The sequence below is a fragment of the Martes martes genome (assembly GCF_963455335.1).
Source record: "Martes martes genome assembly, chromosome: 11".
NCBI classification, from domain to species: Eukaryota; Metazoa; Chordata; class Mammalia; order Carnivora; family Mustelidae; genus Martes; species Martes martes.
In genome coordinates, this window is record NC_137899.1 from 5,368,072 (window position 1) to 5,387,322 (window position 19,251).

General features: G+C 49.8%; 1 protein-coding gene across 6 annotated transcripts in view; it reads right to left on the reverse strand.

Moving 5' to 3' along the window:
* Nucleotides 1–19,251, reverse strand: part of COBL (cordon-bleu WH2 repeat protein) — a 262,604-nt gene that overhangs the window by 99,597 nt on the left and 143,756 nt on the right. For all 6 annotated transcript variants that reach the window (XM_080818254.1, XM_080818253.1, XM_080818252.1 and 3 more), the window contains one exon: nt 12,989–13,171. In XM_080818254.1, the coding sequence (XP_080674380.1) occupies nt 12,989–13,171 (183 nt within the window). The remainder of the gene's footprint in view (nt 1–12,988; nt 13,172–19,251) is intronic.

Consider the following 19,251-nt stretch of genomic DNA (forward strand, 5'->3'; position numbering starts at 1 on the left):
CATGACGGCCAAAACCAAAGTGACAAGAGGGACAGAACATGAGGACGAGAACCACACACTTAAACAGTGAACCTTTAAGCCCTGTGAGGCTCCCACATAAAGCCCAGCTTCCCTTTCCTTTGTGTCAACCACAATGTGAACCTGGAGGAAAGCGGCAAGTTCACTTTTCATTGTGATGTTATCACAGGGGCCTCCATAAATGTCACACTTGGACAACAGCTAAAAATACACGAGAATCGAATCTTCAAATAAGCTTGCTTCTGTGGCTGGAAGTGTCGGGGAGGAAAGGACCCGTAACAAAATGTGGATGTAAAACCATGAAAATAGCTCCCACTTCCTTTCTCTGCAAACTCTCCGTGTCCTCCGCCCTGTGATCTCCACCCAAGGAAGTTCGTCTGTGGCACCGACTGTTTTCCTAGGCTCGGCTATGGGATGGGACACTCCGGGTTCACATGGATGTTTGTTTTGATGAAGGAGTAAGACTTCCTCTGAACACAATGCAGATCTGCATCTTTGCCTCCTTGCGGAAGAAGGAAACGTCCCAAATAAGCAATCTCCCAGCATTTCCACTTCCTCCAACATTTAAAAAAATTTAAAAAAAAGCAAAAAGCAAAAAACCTGTTCTGCATCATAATACATTTTGTATTCACTTTTCCATTTTTAGGATATAAACAAAACTTAGATGTGGCTGTTTCTTTCAAGAGGAATGTGTGCAAATGTATTCTTTAATGTTGTACTACTTTTGATGATTTGCTAACCAGGCAGATGTACTTTATATCTGGAACATTTGTTTCTTTGTTTGTTTTAAAGACCTCATTTATTTATTTGGGGGGAGAGCATGAGGTGGTGGGAGTGACAGAGAAGGAGGGTCCCCTCTGAGCAGGGAGCCCGACGCAGGACTCGATCCTGGGACTCCAGGGTCATGACCCGAGGTGAAGGCAGTTGCTTAACCAACCGACTGAGCCACCCAGGCATCCCTATCTGCAACATTTGAAGTCTCAATAACAGAATTACTTTTTAAAGTGTTGCCTCAAAAGCAGACCGAGTTAGACTAGGTCTGAAAGAGACTTACGTGGTCCCACTTGTTTTACCCTTTCTTCCTGTCAAGATTCTTGAAGCCCCATTACACACGGGATAAGCGATTTTTGCAAACTGGGTAGGGCCACAAAAATAATAAAAAATATAAAAGGGTTCCAGAGTAGTCCAGCTTCTGCATTTTTGGCTCGGGCAACCCAAACGACATCCAGTCCCCTGACTTGGTCACCTCGCCCGGAGAGCAACAGGTTGGCGTTCCTCAGGACGTCTGCCAGGTCTGCTCCATTTCCCCGACAAAGGGCACAAACGGAGGTGAACGGATTCTGTCCTGACTCTGCCAGGTGTTCTCACTGTAGGGTCACCTCCACGAGAAGTGGGACGGGCTGTCGAGAAACAGCTCCACAGACTTGGGAGCACGGAGAATTTGCTCTGTGGGACGATCAGGGGATCTGCGGTGCAGAATGGAGGGGGGGGGTATGTTCTTCTTCCAAGATTTTTAGAATTTTTTTTTAAAGATTTTATTTATTTATTTGACAGAGAGAGATCACAAGCAGGCAGAGAGGCAGGCAGAGAGAGAGGGGAAAGCAGGCTCCCGGCTGAGCAGAAAGCCCAATGTTGGGCTCGATCCCAGGACCCTGAGATCATGACCTGAGCTGAAAGCAGAGGCTTTAACCCACTGAGCCACCCAGGCCCCCTAGAATTTTTTTTTTTTAAGATTTATTTATTTTAGACAGAGAGAGAGCGCTGCGCACATGGGGAGGGTGAGAGGGAGAGAGAGTGAGACTTTAGCGGGCTCTGTGCTGAGCATGGAGCCGGATGTGGAGCTCGATCTCATGACCCTGAGATCATGACCTGACTGAAACCAAGAGTTGGACGCATAACTGTGCCCCCTAGGGGCCCCTAGAATTGTTTTTTAATTTGGGGGTTTTCGTTCTCCCCTAGCAAACACACGCCTTCTCAGTCAATGGTGAGTAAATGAGCGTGACCCCCTCCCCCCGGCAGTTTCAAACCTTCTACCCACTTGAGAATCTACATCACAAGAGAGGAAGGCAGCACAGTGGTAATGGTACACCAGGACCTGCCATCACCTGAGCCCCAGGGCATCTCCTGCTGTGGGGGGAGCTGGGGGATAGAGCTGGGGTTCCAGCCCACGTCTCCCACTCCAACACAACGCCACTCGATGGCCCCACATTTCCCTCTGATCCTATTCCGCGCCCACATGGGAGAACTTCCTGCCAGGAAGATGTCTCCGCAGGCTGACTTCTGCCACTTACTGGTGTGGCCCTGGGACCGCTCTTCACCGTGGCAGACCCTGTGTCCTCGCTGGTACCCTGCAGGCAGGACTAGTGCCTACTTCATGCAGATATCATACAGGTGAGGTTGAATGAGATGCGGACCTTTGTGAGGTCTTAGCAGAGTAGCTGAAACACAACAAGGACTGAGTCATTGCTGGGTCACTGTAATTGTCTTCATGCTGACCTTGGGACCAGCGGGTTGAGGACCAGATGACCTGGAAGTCTTTCTGCGGCTGAGTGTACTTCTGCACGTGGTCGGCGTGGCACAATGGCCTTCAACGCCCACGGAGCTAACAGTTGAAACACTATACCTTCCGGGAGGGATCGTCTTTCTAGGCTAGGACCGTATCCGCGATGGACATGCCGCCTGCTGGGAAGGAGTCTAGAAGTGACACTTTCACCCAGCCTTGTCTCTGGCCCCTGGCATGGGAATTAGGAGGGAATCATGAAAAGTAAGGTTGCAAGGGAGAATTTCCCATAGACTGGACACCTATGCCATAATCTACCCGGACAAGGGCCATTCTCTGGTGTTGGGGACCTAAGGCGTCTGCTCCAATTAGATACTAAGAGTCTTTAAAGCACCGAATCTTACTTGTTCTCGAATTCCTTATGGCCAAGAAAACTGTGTATAAACAGAAACCCAGCTTCCTTCTGTTATGGGCTAAATTCTGCAAACACTGACCATCCCCCAAATTTGTACCTCGAAGTCCTAATCCCCGTACCTTAGAATGTGACTTTATTTGGAGAGAGGGTCTTTAAAGAGGTGATTAAACCAAAACGAGGCCATTAGGGCGATTCTCATATTCCTTGTAGAAGAGGGAGAGACATGTGCGTGTGTGCCAGGAAGACCACGCGAGCACGTGGGACAGAGACGACCATCTCTAAGCCTTGAGAGGCCTCAGGAACTACTACAAGTTCCACAAAGGCTTTCCTCAGACACGGCGTTGGGCAAGCCAGTCACACTCGGCACGCTCGTGCCCTATGAAGAGGAGCCCACAGTCCCTATAAAAGCGGCTAAGACAGCGCAAGGTGACGTGGCATTGCCTTGCTAGGCGAGCACGTGAGTGCCACATAGTCCTTCCCCACATCGCCATGCCGGCGCCCCAGCTCTGCCTCATGGAAGATTCTTTTCTATATTCCATGAAGACAAGCATTTGTAGAATAGCGGGCCCACACGCTGGTCCCTGTCCTGTCCTCTGGACGTAGCCCTCTCAGGACAGGAACTTGTCACGTCCCAGTGAGCCTTTACATTCCTCCACTTAAGTATCCTCATTTCTTCTATTTCTAGACTCTCCAGTTTCTAGAATGTTCTCTTCCTGGCATATTTTCATTTTTTTTCCTCTCAAAATGTGGTGTCGAGACACCGTCCCTCCAGGGGACAAGTCGTGTGGGACCAGAGCCACCTCTCCCCCAGCATCACACTACTGTAAACCCTTCCCAGACTCAAATGACTGCCGGCTCCCCCAAAATGCCTGTGCCTTTTCCTCAGCTGCAACCATTCTAGCACCGGAAATCTAGGGGCACCAGGGTCAGCCTTGGATTGGAGCCCATGGAGCAGCCTCGATAGGACGTGGGTGTGGGGTTACGCTTGTCCAGAGCCTACAACACGGGGGACACGGGAGTGACGGAGCTAGGGGCTGCTAGAGACCCTGACACCCCCTCAGCCCCAAATGTCACCTCACCGAGGATCACTTTGGGTCCCAGCAGGCCTCCTGCCCAGCTGCCCCCAGCACCCGCGCCTCCGGCGGATATGCGCACCATGCGAGCCATCGAGCTCAAGGCCCTTTCTCCCTGTGCGTGCCGCCGGAGGCCTTCCAGGTAGACAAGGGTCCATTTATCATGGTTGAAGAGAAGCCTCGAAGCTCGCAGCCCCTTCTGTCATGAGCCCACACTCGTCTGCTTATGAGACGCTCAGTGATGGGAGACTGCACGCCAGGCATTGTGCGTGCGGCTGGGACGCACCGGGAACAGGTCATTGTCCCTGGTCGGGATTCAGCCAAGGGGATGGCCGAGTCTACACTGCGTGCTCAAGGCCATAGGGACAGGCACGGGCGCTGAGGCTCTGCGGAGGGGCACCTTACTGACCTCTGCTGAGAGACCCTCTGAGGAGAGCGACGGGCCACTACAGAGTGACTGAAGTGGAAAATCCCGAATGCTGTAAAATGTCCCACAAGTCACAGTGTCCGGGGCATCACTCATCATGCCCGCAGACAGGGACAGGGGCCTTGGAGAGCCCATCAGACAGCCGCCTCCAACCCAAATGCACGGGACAACGTGCCTGGGAGAAGAAGTCGGCTTTTATCCTGAGAGAAACCACAACAGCAGGGAACAAACACATCACAGGGGTTTTGCACTCTGCTGAGGGGAAGAGGCAAACAGAAAAATGCTTTTTTTTTTTTTTCCCATAGGAGGTCACTGGTTGCACCTGCTTTGGGCAAAAAGCGGGGGAGGGGGCCTTCTGGGGGGAGGGGCGTTCCACCTGCCTTTTGCTGACGAAGTCTCAGTTTTATAAAGAAAGAAACACTCAAGGTGGGCCCAGAAACACACAGAGAAACCCTAAGGCCTCAATCCCCCTTCCTGCCTGCCGAGGACAGGGCAGAGCTGGCGGGAGGAGGACAGGGACAGAGAGGGGCTTTCCTGCTGGGTGACCGGGCGGTGGAAAGGGCCACCTGCAGCCACTCCACCCCCTGGGGGACAGACGCTCTGCTGAGTTACCAACTTGCAGCTCTAAGACACAAAGGGCTAAGCCCTGGCTTCCTCCTGACCTTCAGAGGAGGGCCGGGCACCGCCTCACGGGAAGGAAATGGAAACACGGCGCTCCCACGGTATTCCAGAACATTAAAGTGCGTTGCTCAGTCAACAGCGGGGAGGTGGAAAGCCCCCCGTCACCCCTGAGAGGAAGCCTGGCAGCTGCCCTGGGATTGTAAGGACGTCTGTTCAAACCCTGGGACGAGTCCCTCAGACGCAGGGCTCCCCGCCTGGATGCCGGCTCTGCCTCCTCACCAAGGCCTGTGTGTCACTGACAAAGTCACAGACGGAACGTGGCCGCCCAAGGCACACTGACCTCCACAGGTCTGCCTCTGCAGGTCGGGGCACAGGCCCCAGCCCCCCCAGTTTAGAAGGTTCCCCATGCACAGCGGAGGATGCCCAGTGGGTCCGAGCCCTTGGCTGTGCCGTCTCTGACCTGCAGCGGGCCTGGCCTGACTCAGTTTCCTCACCTCGCCTGAAGAAGGGCCGTCACCATGAGCAAACTATCCAGGGGGGCTGCGCGGGTGAGGCCAACAATTCACGCAGCCCTACGGACGGAGGAAGAGAGCCACACACACGGAGAGATACACATGTGTCCGGGCATGGGTTATTTTCGAAGAAACGTGGTTAAGAGGAATTAAAAGGGCAAACCGAGAGTCTAAGGGGACACACAGACAGCAGGCCGAATGGCCTGGGTCGGGCGGTGGGCAGAAAACCAGGGACACACAGAGAGGAGGTGGGGAGGGGGGCAGGAGTGAGAAGGGAGAGCTTCTCTCTCTGCGGCTTCCCTTGGTGGCCTCCCATTTCGTCTCCAGACTGCGGGAGGCTCCTGCACCCACTTAACAGATGAGAAATGTACCACGTGGCAGGGTCACGGCCGCGGCTCCTTCCCCTCCCCTGGGCTGCAGGTGCCCCATTCTGCTCATCCTCATGGAGCACAGGTGAGCAGGGGTGTGTGTGTATGTGTGTGTGTGTGTGTGTGTGCATGTCCCGTCTTCAGAGGCTGACCACTCCCGGGAGTCCCTATCCTCGCAGCAGCTCCGGCCCACAGAGGCTCCTCCACGCCCGTTTCCACACATAGTTCCCACACCTCCGCCCGTCTACACCGGAGGGTCATTTCCAGCTCCGGCATCTGGCAGAAGCTTGCACCTGTCGGGCTCATACACAGTCTCTTCCTGTAGCGACGAGCAAATAGCACAGGTTCTAGCCAGATCTGTCGCCATTTCTAAGTAGGCTCTGTGAGCAGGGCAACTCATTACCCTTCGCATTCTATTTTGAAATCAGTGGTTTTGACTTAGAGAGGACCCGTCTTCACATGCCTGATAAATGAATTATGTATGCACAAAGTGAATTAAAGCACATGTTCACCAATGTGGTGACACCGTGTTACACCCTGAGACATGCCAGTGAGTCCAGAGGCGATGTCCCCTGCCTCTGGGCTTCCGTGTCAGAATTGGAAGAGAAATAGGACAGAAAGGGAGATGGCGCAGACTGGGACCAGAGGGTGGACGGTCGAGGAGGCCTTGTGGGGGATGCAACCTCCAAGCAGGGTGTGTGTGAGGGAAGAACGTGACGGAGGCCCCGTGGACAGGACAAGCTAAAGGTCTTTTTGGGCAGGGGGTGAGGGCACCGGCAGAGGATCTGGGCCCGGAGCGTGGAGGCCTGCAGGGCGAGGTAAGAAGTGGGGTTATTCTCCAGTGTATGCAAAGGGGAGATGGGCCCCCGCTTCTGGAGTGGCAAGTGTTGCCCTAGTCGTGTCTGTAGTTGGACAGGCAGGGGCAGAAGCGGGGACCACGGAAGAGGCCGCTGCAGTGGGGGTCGTCCCAGGGGAGCGGGAGAGCCTGGACCAGGGCGCTAAAGAGGGTGAAGGTGGGGGTGGCTGGTGTGGGATCAGGCCTCGCTGACCGGGGCGCGACAGAGAGAAGTGAGTCTGCAGACCTGTCCTCATGTCACACAGGGGTCGGTCCAGGTGGGGCCTCTTCCCCTCCTGGGTCCCTGGCATGCGGGCAGATTGAAGGGACCACTCTTTTCTCTTGCGCCGTCGGAGGTCATCAAAGGTCTTTGATTACTATGAAGAATGATTTTTTAAAAAATATTTATTTATTTCATTATTTGAGAGAGAGAGAGAGAGCGCGTGAGCGCACGAGCAGGGCGAGCTGGAGAGACAGAAGGTGACTCCCCGCTGAGCAGGGAGCCCGACACGGGACTTGATCCCATGACCTGAGCCGAAGGCAGAGGCTTAACCCACTGAGCCACCCAGGCACCCCTGAAAAGTAATTGAGGAACAATTTTTTAAAAGTCTCTAAGCATCATCCGCTTTGCCAGAAACAAATTAACCACCATCGTGAGGCAGGACAGAGAGAACTCAAAGAAGCCTTCACCCCAGGAGGACCTTGGACACGGCTCAACGGAAATAGGGATCCCATTCACCCCGACATCCTCAATTTCATAAGCAACAACGTCCGTCCTAACGGCAGAGAGGAGAGCGCATCTGAACTCACCCTGGTGTGGGGCTGATCCGTGGCCCTGCTCGGTGTGGACTCCCCCGCCCCAGGGCTGCCGGGGCTGCCGCACCGGGGCCTTCTCTCTGCTGTGGACTGGGACACAGAACGAGGTCAGGAACGTGCCAGAATGAGGTGATACACTGTCACAGAAACTGTCAAACGCACACTTTAGGTCTGGATGAAATGTTTCATTGGGGGTGTGCTCAGCAAGGTTTTACGATTTCTCCTAATATTCTAATCACCTGATTTTCATGATGTTTCCAGAAATGGAACCTCACACGGGAATACTTTTGCCTAATTTCTAACACGTGCAGATTACCTTAACTATTTACACAGTACAAAACGCTGTGTGTTTCTGTGTACATCGCACCGAGATACTCAAGGAATGAGTATCAACTCTCGGCATAAGTGCAGGGTTTGCAAATCGCAGCTGTTCAACACAGTTATCAAATACACAAGCAATATTTCATGGACAAACACACCAGTAACTGATCATAGCACCAAGCTCCCCCATCTCTGATTTTAACAGCCAGTACCACCAGCTCTTTTCATCCCAGTGCAACAAACTCGAGCTCATGTACAAGTGCACTTGTCACGTCGGAAGTTTATGGCGTTGAACCCTTTCTGCGATGAACGCAATCATTCAAGTACTATGGGACAACAGAAGGCCTGGATAGCTAAAATACTTTCTGAATTACTTTTACTTCCAATAAAAAAGGATTAATAGTTGTTACAGGCACAACAGCAGGCATAGAAGAACCATGTGCCGACTGAAAAAATAATGAAGAGCCGTTTATTCTACATTTGTGGAAAATGATAACTCACGTTAGACAGCATAGCATTTTCTAGTAAAAGTCCCTCACGTAATTTTTTTAATCAACTGACAGAACAGCGAAAGAAGCCGCTCTGTAGCCAGCAAAATGTTGTACAGGGCAGAAGTCAGCAAGTGTGATGCACGGGATTGTTTTGATCTTGAACAGGTAAACTGAGTCACCTAGTGGATTACTGGCCAGGACTCTACTCCCGTTCTTCTCAGAGAGAGGGCCCCAAAGGCTTAAAGGGATGAGCAACCGTGTCCCGATACTCTCGGATGGTGTGGACTAGTGAGCGGGGTGTTCGTGTTCGGTCTGTGACTGACAGCAAAAATGCCACAAGGGGGGGTGTGGCACCATCTGACAGGTTGAACCTGCCCCAGGGGCATGGCAACTTTCTGCACTGCCTTTGATGTTTGCAGCAGGGCAGAGTTTAATTTTTAGGGTTAGACTCCCGCTTGGCTCATGCAGGAGTCTGGTCCGGCCATACAGGCTCCCCCTCCCCCACCTCGTACCGCCCAGCCCTCCCTGCCTCAGGCTCCCGGATCCTCTGATACCTGACTCTCACCCCACCTGTTTGTGTGGTCTGCACACCTCGGGGATGGAGGGGTGGGAGAGGAGGGACTCACGAAAGACTATAAAGAGTGACAGAGCTGGGATCTGGACCCAGGAAGCTGCTCCAGGACCCCTGTTCTGACCTCTACATCATGAACCTGGGAAGGCTGCTTTTAGTGTTCCCATTGTGCAGAGGAGGAAAACGGAGGACCAGAGAGTGACTGGAGAGAGGCCCGTGTGGGCGCCTGTGTCTGCAGCCCCACTCATAATCTGAGATCCATGCTGATCCAGACAAGGGACAGGAAGACAAGTCTCTTTGGGGACAGCTGCATACAAAAGGGGTCAGGCCCACACACAGCAGCAGCAAGCAAGGACTGTGTCCTTGATCGGGGCCAGGGACAAGGCGCCAGGTCGTCTCAGCACAGAGCAGGGTGAGGACATTGTGGAATCTCAAAGACAAAAGGAAGGAAAATCCTGTCTGGAAGGAGCCATCCCTCTGTCCCTCCCCTGAGCACTCCTGGGGTCCCAGCAAGAAGAAGCAAGAGCTCTTTACCCATCTTAACATCCAACGTCAGGCCCCGGCTAACACCGTGCCGACCTGCACCCGAATATTATTACACAGCTTGGATTCATTCATTTCCAGATAACTTTGCTGCTGGAGATTCTCTCCAGATCTGTTCAGAAGATTTCCACCGCGTGGCCCTCTCCACACTGGTTAGTCCCGAGTCTGCATGGGCGGATCAGGGCGAGGCGGTCGGGGGCACGGCGGTTCTCAAAGCGGGGTTTGCCTGGGAACTTGCTGGAACGCCCGTTCTCAGGCCCTGCCCCAGACCTCCTGAATCAGAAACTCTCAGGGCGGAGCCAAGTCAAGTGGGTTTTAACAAGCCCTTTGGGGGTGATTCTGATGCTCACTTAAGTCTGAAAAATACTGACTTAGCATACGGTGCCCTCACATATGTATCATCCCTGTCTGAAAGTTCCTCTTGATTAAAACTACATTCAAGGTACCAGGGGAGGGGAAGACGGCCTGGCCCAGACAGCGCTTCTTCCTCCGGAAAGATGACACATCTCTTCACCTGTCTTGCCAATTTCACTGCTAACAGGCCTGCACGAGGACACCGTTAATTTCTTCCGTTTGCTCCAACACCTCTGGGAAACACTCTTTGAAAAGTAGGTTCAGAAATTACAAATACCAATGACCATGCCGTGATTATCATCGGGTAACAAACAGGCATGCAAGGACTGCATTTTTGAGAATGTTTCCCAAGAGCTGGGATACAGCTGAAATTGCTCCCCCTCTAAGACCTGAATACAGAGACACCGAATTTTTCAGACCAGATGATAAGAAAAAATCTTCTAAAGTAAGAAAATCGACGCATGTTCCTTTTCCAAAACTAGTCATGTCCTCGAAAAAATTAGCCTTTCCTTTTCATTCAGGATCCTGGTGTTAGCAACAGTTGCATATAAATAAGGCTTTCCAAACAAACATCTTATCTTTATATGGAAGGAAGTTCACGAAGAAGGAATTGACGTTTTTCCCCAACAATGACAACAACACATTTTTGGGTTCCTTTCCCAGAAATTAGTAAATAACAAAATACCTTTCATTTAAAAAGGAAAAAAAAAAAAAAACGGTCCTAGCAAATGCTCAAATTTAATCCATATGCCACTCATATGCTTTAAAAAGGAGAGGGTTTCTGGGAGCCAATTTCTCCACTCATTTGGTGCCAAATAAAACAGATTTCAGTAAAAAGCTGTTACTGCCTTGCAGGGAACTGTTCATTATTCAGGGTATAGAGAATTATTTATTTTTCATTCAGAATTCCTGAGTCTCTACCTACTATACATTCTCCCACTCCAGCAGACTTTATCCACTCTGGAGAAGCACATTAAAATCTGAAAAACACAACAGCTTCTCTGCATGGAAGACTGTTTTACAAAGGCTGATCGGGCTTCGCATGTACACGCTCTAACATTAAGGGAAACACAATTCTCATTGAAAACAAACAAACATACACAAGGAACCATGATCCTGGAATTCGTGATTTTCACTGTGAAAGAAACATCCCTCCCAATCGAAAGCAAAAAGACACAGGGGACTGGATGAAAAGTGCTAAATGCTGGAAACATGGTCTGTGGGTTACGAAAAAGTTCAGACTCTAAACCCCAGCAAAACAGGGAGGCCCGCAGCACACCCCCACCCCCCCCGGGGGTCACCGTGCTGGCTTGTCACCCTTTAACCATGCAAGTATACCACCAAATGAGGGGCTAGTTGTGCCTAAAGTTCTTCACATCAAGAGACAGCTAAGACATCATGGAGACCTCAGAACAACCTCGTGGCATTAGAAAATGCTTAAGAAACACAAAAATCAAAATACTTTCTTCTAAAATACATCGTGTTGCAGGCTTTCCCCACAGGTCTGCAGGGCACGGCTGGAGAAGGTCTGTAGGTGGGAATGAGGCCAGGACAGGGGGGTTTCTGGGAATAAAGATCACCCCTGGAGGGAAAGGGGAAGATTGGTTAAGATTTACGAAGACGGATGGACAGGGGCACCTCGGTGGCCTGGGTGAATAAACGTCTGACTTGGTTTTGACTCAGATCATGACTTCAGGGTCATGAGATCGGAGCCCCTCGCTGGGTTCTGTGCTCAGCATGGAGTCTGCTTGGGACTCTCTCTCCCTCTCCCCCTGCCCCTCCCCCAGCTTGCATGTTCTCTCTCTCTCCCTCTAAAACAAATAAGTCTTAGACAAAACAAAACAAAAAGACTGATGGACAGGCCGACAACCAGGATAAAAAGGAAACGGAGTGAGAAGTCTGTGGCTCCAGAGAGCCCCTTGGATAACTTCTATGCATGACTCCGGGCCAAGCCTCCCACCTGGGAGGTACAGACTTCGTTCCCAGCTTGTTTTAAGAGATGCCATTCTAAGAATGAGTGAAAGGGGGCTCCAGCAAGAACTAGCAGGAAGGTGGAGCACTCAGCTCATATGACGCAGGGACACGCCGAGGGACACTGAGGCAAAAGGAGAGGACATTAAGCCCCTGTGTGAGAATAAATGCGGGTTCTAGAATGTTCATGTTTGCCATGTGGTGTCCCCGCCCCCTACCCCCAGCCTCCACCAGGAACCTGGGGTGCCTGCCACTGGGAAACCTCGCAGCTTCATGAAGAATAATGCATCCTTACCTACTCTGCGGGTTGCCCCGTGTCTCAGCATACGTATGGAGCCGGCCTGCTGGGGGCACTCATCTTCTCTAGGATTCAAAAGCCCGCTCCCATCCTGGCCACCCCGGGGGCTGGTCCCTGCCACTGCCCACCCCAATGAGGAAGGATGCTGGAGAATACACAGTGTACTTCCCAGGTCGACCATGTCCCACTCCGAGCCACCAGAAAAGGAGTCATGGTCAAGGAACCGCCTGGCCCCCAAGAAGCGAGGTTTGGGGACTTCCACTAGCGCTATACGGTGGCGCAGAGACATGGCAGGAGAAAAGGCCAGTCGAAACCCCAGAATCTGGGGACAGAGGCTCTTTCCCGTCCACACGTAATGACAACTCCTTGCAAAGGGACTAAGTTGCTCTAAGATAAATTTAACACGCATGGCTTCATACACACGCAGTCTCCACAAGTGTCGTAGCACACAGAGAGTGACTCCTCCCTGCTGTCCTATGAGTCTGACTTATGTGAATGTCACCTATCGTCCCTTCCCCATACACACTCCAGATTCTCGCAGTGCCCGACCCACGCAATTTTCTCACGAAGCGATCCTGACAATGCCCCAGACTCCAACGCTGAAGAGCGAACAGATGCCAGTCGGCAAGCACAAGCCTCTCGTGACTAAAAGCACAAAAGCTTTCCCACCTCCCGCAGCTGAGGTTAACTCGCGTCTCACCTTGACTTCTACGGGAAGCTTCGCTATTCGCCCCAACGCTCTCCCTGCTAAAACCCCCCACTCGAAGGATCGTCGAGCATGCAGGAAACTTCTAGAGAGAACACATGTGTCCATCTAGCGGATGCGCTGGTCCCGAGAGCCGCCCTCTGCCTACCTTTTCCGAGACCTTGTCCGGCGCTGGTGGCCCCGTGCCCGGCAGGGTCGGGGGAGGGGGCGCCCGCCGCTTCTTCAGGTCCGACCTCACTGACACCCCTGAGATGTTGCTGAGCGAGAGGGATGGGCCCAACGTGACAGAACGGGAGTTCACCGACGGGGAGTTGGGCGTCGTCAGGCAGCCCTGCGAGGGGAGAGACAGACAGAAAAGCTCATCAGTGCAAGGTGACTTCTCTGGGGGCCGACGCTCCAGCCTGAACCCAACTGCCAAACCACCCCTCCAAGCCTCTAATATCATTGCCAACGATGGGCTCCAATGGTCCGTGTTCTCACTTCCCCTCACAGCCAAAGACGCTGCTGCAAGGTTTATTTTCATCGCCATGAAGGGAACGGTGGATCCTTGCAACCTCTACGCACACGTACCAGCTGGAACCGGTTTACTACTCCTGACCAAAGTGCCAATATGAACGCGCCTCCTTGAAACCTCAGCCCGTCATGGGAACAAGGTCTTAGGTGCTGAACAGCGGAAGGGAGAGTCAAGAGGAACATGGGTGCTGGAGAAGAAGCCTGTCTTTAGGGGTGCTGATGACACTGACCGCACCTCTGGCCACTTGGTGACCTCTCTCGCCGCCACCTGTTTGGGGTCCTTGGGGACAGACACACACACCTTAGGAGCGCCCGCCGAAGGAGCTCATGGGGGGAGCTTTCATATGAATGATGGGTTCTCTGTAGTTAAATACGTAGGGGGCATCTGGTTGGCTTTGTTGCTGGAGCATGCAACCCTTGATCACAAGGCTGTGAGTTCAAGCCCCCTGCTGGGCATAGAGCTTACTTAAAAAATAAAAATTAAAACAACATGTAAAGGAAACCCATCACATTCAGCAGCAGCCCAGTGTTTCCTGCACTCGGCCTCCAGTCCTAGTCTGTTCTGCCGAGCACACTATCATTTGGTTCCTCAAGGACATCTTCGAGACTCAGATTTCCTTGTCCACAAACATCAAAGGCAAAGCAAACGCCAAGGTTGCTTTGAATGCAAGTTTGTGCTTCCTCGGAGATGCCGAGCGCCAGAGGAATCCAGCGCCTTGTTCATGAAATGCACCCAAAGGAAATGGGGTGTGTGTAGGGGGGACCTACAGGAAACAGCCCAACATCCAGAAAATCTGTTGATGTCTCTTTAGGCTTCCATGGCAAAATGTAAGGAAAAAGTATAAATGTTTGCCCCAGTCCTTGCATTCTGTAGACAGTTACCGAGCAAAAAGCCAATCAATGCAGCACGAACTCTGAAATATGTCTCTTGCCTTACATCTACCTCCATATGAACTGTGGGGCCCCAAGGAGACAGAGCTTGCATTTACTTAACAATGCAATGGGCACATGATAAAATGACCCCAGTGAAGCAAAGCAGAGGGCGATCTTGAAGTCTGGAGCTGGGGCCGTGCTTCTGGGGACGGCTGGCTGGCTCAGACACCCCCAGTGAAAGGGGACTGCGAGCATGTGTTCTGAAGGTTTCTTAAAGCTTATGAAACACGATGGAGAACAAGACACTATGCCTGCATGGTTATCTCTGAAGCAGGCATGGCGCCGTTCGGCATCCCACAAACATGACATTCTGGACCATGCATTTCACAACCCTGTTGCTAATTGCTCTGTTCACTCCACCCTGTCTAGACTCAGAACGTCAACTCCTCTTGTCCTCAGTCCTCACCACAACTATGTGTGCCTGACTGATCACTCCACACTGCTAAGAATTCACCTCTGTCCTCGCCATGCCCTGAGCGTTTTGCGGCTCTGTGCGGAATATCCCCTTAAAAGTACTTTACCGGTCATCCATTGTATATTGGTTTCAGGCTTTAATCCTATAATGCTACTGCCATTAATAGTATTCCGACATCTTGGTGAGGCCCTGAACACGGTTCTCCTGGTGGAGCACCCCCCCATGCACACATGGGCAGGGGATCTTAGAGTAGGAATGTTCCCATCTTTAGAACAAGAAAATCCCATTGACTTCAAATGGTTGCCAACATCTAGCATATTTCTGTCATGTTAGAGGTGGTTTCTGTCTGCTCTGATACATATTTTTGGGAAGAATGACCTCTTAAGGGCCAGGTAAGATGATCTTAGAGAAAGCCAGGAGCCCAGAGCACACCTCATCCCAAGCCCTTGCAAGCCACGGTGTCTGATGATCTGTTATCTGTGTTGCTGGAACACCACTAAATTTTGATATGACAGGTTTATTTAGTACCGGTCTGCTCCATCTGGGCCACACAGATCTCTCCCAACACCCCACTATTCCCACTCACAGGCAGGCCAATCTCAGGGTCCACTAGACCAGGGTCCAACAGCACTGCTCAAGAATTCTACCATTCAGTTGTGTCTCCCAACCTTCAACCCACAGGCGGCCAAAATATTCAAAACATTCTGACTGCCCAGAAGATATCTGTGGTTTAATGTTTTTTTTTTTTTTTTCCTTTTTACCTTTTGACTCCCTTCATCCATTTCTCTACCCTCCCCACCCTCCACATCTGGTAACCACTAGCTTTTTTTTTTTTTTTTTCTTAGATTGCATGACAAGTGAGATCACACAGTATTTTCTTTCTCTACCTGACTCATTTCACTTACGTAATGCCCTCAAGGTCCAGTCATTTTGTCACAAGTGGAAGATTTCATTCTTTTTCATGGCTGAATAATATTCTATTATGCATATGTAAAATATATATTATATACACACGTACAGTTTCTTTATACACATGTCTGTAGGTTGTTACGTGTTTCTATACTTCCACTATTGTAAATAATGTTGCAATGAACATAGGGATAAGTGCATCTTTTCTCCGTGTTTTCATTTTCTTTGGATAAATACCCGGAAGTGGAATTGCTAGATCTTCAGGCAGTCGTGGTTTTACTTTTTGGAGGAACTCTTTTCCATACTGTTTTCTGCAGTGGCTGCACCAATTTGCATTCCCATCAACAGTGCATGAGTGTTTCCTTTTTTTCCATCCTGAAACTTGTTATTTCTTTTCTCTCTGATTATATCCATTCTACTGGGTGTGAGGTGGTACCTCACTGTGGTTTGGATTTGCAGTTCCCTGATCCTGAGTGATGTTGAGCATCTGTTTACCTGTTGGCCATCTATATGTCTTTTTTGGAAAAAAAAAAATGTCTATTCAGATCGGCCCACTATTTAACTGGATTTTTTTTTTTTTTTTGCTACTGAATTGTTGGAGTTCTTTATACACATTGGCTATTAACCCCTTATCAGAGAGATGATTTGCAAATATCTTCTCCCATTCAGTAGATTAATTCTTTTGTTGTGCAGAAGCCTTCCCGTATGATGTAGTCCCACTTGTTTGTTTTTGCTTTTTGTGTCAGATCCAAAAAATCATCACCAAGACCAATGTTAAGGAGCTTACTACTTATGTTTTCTTGTGGGAATTTTATAGTCCCAGGTCTTACATTCAAGTCTTTAATCCATTTTGAGTTAATTTTTGTGTAATGGTAAAAGTTAGTGGTCCAGTTTTCCCAACACCATTTGTCAAAGAGAGCATCCTACCTATTGTACATCCTTGGCTCCCCATGATAAAGGATCTGACCATACAGGCATGGGTTTATTTCTGGGCTCCTTATTCTGTGTCATGGATCTATGTGCCCGTTTTTATGCCAACATTATACTGTACTAGTTACTCTGGCTTTGTAATAGTTTGAAGTCAAAGACAGGAATACCTCCAGGTTTGTTGTTCTTTCTCAAGATTTCTCTGGTTATTCAGGGTCTTTTCTGGTTCTCTACAAATTTTATGATTATTTGTTCAATTTCTTGAAAAATGGGATTAGAGTCTTGACAGAGATAGCACTGAATCTGTAGATTGCTTAGAGTAGCATGGACTTTTTAACAATATTAATTCTTGTAATCCATGAGGATGGAATATCTTTTCCTTTATTTGTGTCTTCTTCAGTTTCTTTTATTAATGTCTTATAACTTTCAACATACAGGTCTTTCACCTCTTTGGTTAAATTATTCCTTGCTATTTTATTCTTTTTGAGGCAATTGTAAATGGGATCGTTTTCTTAATTTCTTTTCCTGATAGTTTTTATTAGTGTGTAGAAGCACCACTGATTTCTATATATTGATTTCATATGCTGCAACTTTACTGAATTTATTTGTCCTCACAGTTTTTTGATGGTATTTTTAGGGTTTTCTCTGTATAATATCATGTCATCTGCAAATAGTGACAGTTTTACTTCTTTCTTTCCAATTTGGATGCTTTTTCTTTCTCTTTCTTGCCAAATTGCAATGGCTGGGACTTTCAATACTGTGTTGAATGAAAGTATCAAGGGGGACATCCTTTTCTTGTTCCCGATCTTAGAAGAAAGACTTTCAGCTTTTCACCATTGAGTATGATGATCACAGATGCAAAAATCCTCCACAAAACATTAGCAAGCTGAATTCAACAGTACATTGACAGGAACACACACCATGATCAAGTGGGATTTATTCCAAGGATGCAAGAATGGTTCAACACCAGCAAATCAGTGCGATACTACCAGATCAACAAGATGAAGGATAAAAGTCATAGGATCATCTCTGTAGACCCAGAAAAGGCATCTGATATAAGTCAACTTCCATTTACGATAAAAACTCTCAACAAAGTGGGTACAAAGGGATCACGTCTCAACGTAATAAAAGCCATAGATGACAAGCCCACAGCTCTGTGTGGATTAACTCTTACTTCCTTCTTTCCACTTCTGGAATCTGTACATAGAATATAGAAAACAAGCTACAGAAGAACTTGGGAGGAAAACACTATTAAGTTGCATGTCCTTTAAAATGCTGACTCATCAGTATTAAATAAAAGGGAAAACCAGGATAATCCATACAGCTCAGAATCAGTAAAGCCTGGCCCAAGTCTTATTCCAGTTTGGGGGCTTTTCTCCTGCTACAAAGTAGCAAAGTTTTATAAAGGACAGACCATGGTTTTCCAGCAAGAGGGATTTGGTTTCCTGTTCTGGTCCAAATGGGTCAATAACTTTTTTTTTTTTTTTTTAATATCAAGTCCTTTTCTGTAGGGGAATGAGTCATGCCCTTCCCTAACAGTTGGCACTGAAATCCATATTTTGGCTATTACGATCTCATTTTTCAGGGAGTTTTTCTCCCGTGACTTCAGCCCGATAAATCATTAAGGGAAAAGCCATGGATAATGGAGAGAGAAAGGAAGAAAGTGAACACACCCTTCATATCCACACTTCATGAGACTTCCAAATGGTGGGGAGTAAGCTTGGCCAGACCAGCTGCTGCCAGCTGGAGGGAAGTCAGATCGGAGGCAAGGCTGAGCTCGCGGATTCACACCACCACCGATACGCACTTACAGCGCTTGGTGTAACATGATCACTTGATCCTACCTCCCACTCATGTCTGGGAGGAGAAGATGAAAAGGAGAAGGAAACTCGTAACTCCAGCATCTGAGCGTCCACTCACAATGAGACCAGTGCTGCGACAACGGATTTTGCCACAGAGCTCTAACTTCAAGGAAAGAATGGTATCACCGTTTTTGCTGGTAACGCACGCCTCATCTCAGCATGGTCTCCTTGTGTTTGGCTGTCACTGTGACCCCGGGGTGCTACACTGCTGGCTGGGATGGCAGCATCTGCACACATTCCAATCAGTGGCCAGAACTTCTGCCGGGGGAGATGCACACACGCCCCACCGCCCTGGGCTCTGTGGGGAGCTCCAGTCCCAGAGCAGCCATGAGCGACCGGGTGGGTGATGGATGCCCATGATGTGGCCCTCAGAATGAGTTCTGCCCCTCACCCATCAGGATGGTAATGCGGCCCCAGCCCTGCACCATACAGCAGAGGGCACCCCCAGCTGTCCCGGCCCGAGGGCTCCCACGTAATCCTGACGGACGCTCTGGGAAGGCTGGGTTTCCTTACAATCACTCTGGGGTCCACAGCACTTGCATCTTCACTTGATTGACCAGAGGTCAGTACTATGCAGGACCCCAAGTATGTCCAAGGTAAGCACTGCTCTTTTCCATTGAGCTCTGACTGTCATGGTTTGTCTTCCTTTGCTTGCGTTCTTACCCCACCTGCAACAAAACCTGTTTACAAACACAGCCTGGCGCACGCCTGAGGAGGGAATCGTCCATCCACGTGAACAGGACTCCGTGAACTCTGGCCAGAATGTGCTTCTAGGCAACAAAGACAAATGGGTCAACTGGTCATTGACATCTTTCTGTTTAAGATAAATTGGCGCCGGGGTGGCTCCGTCGG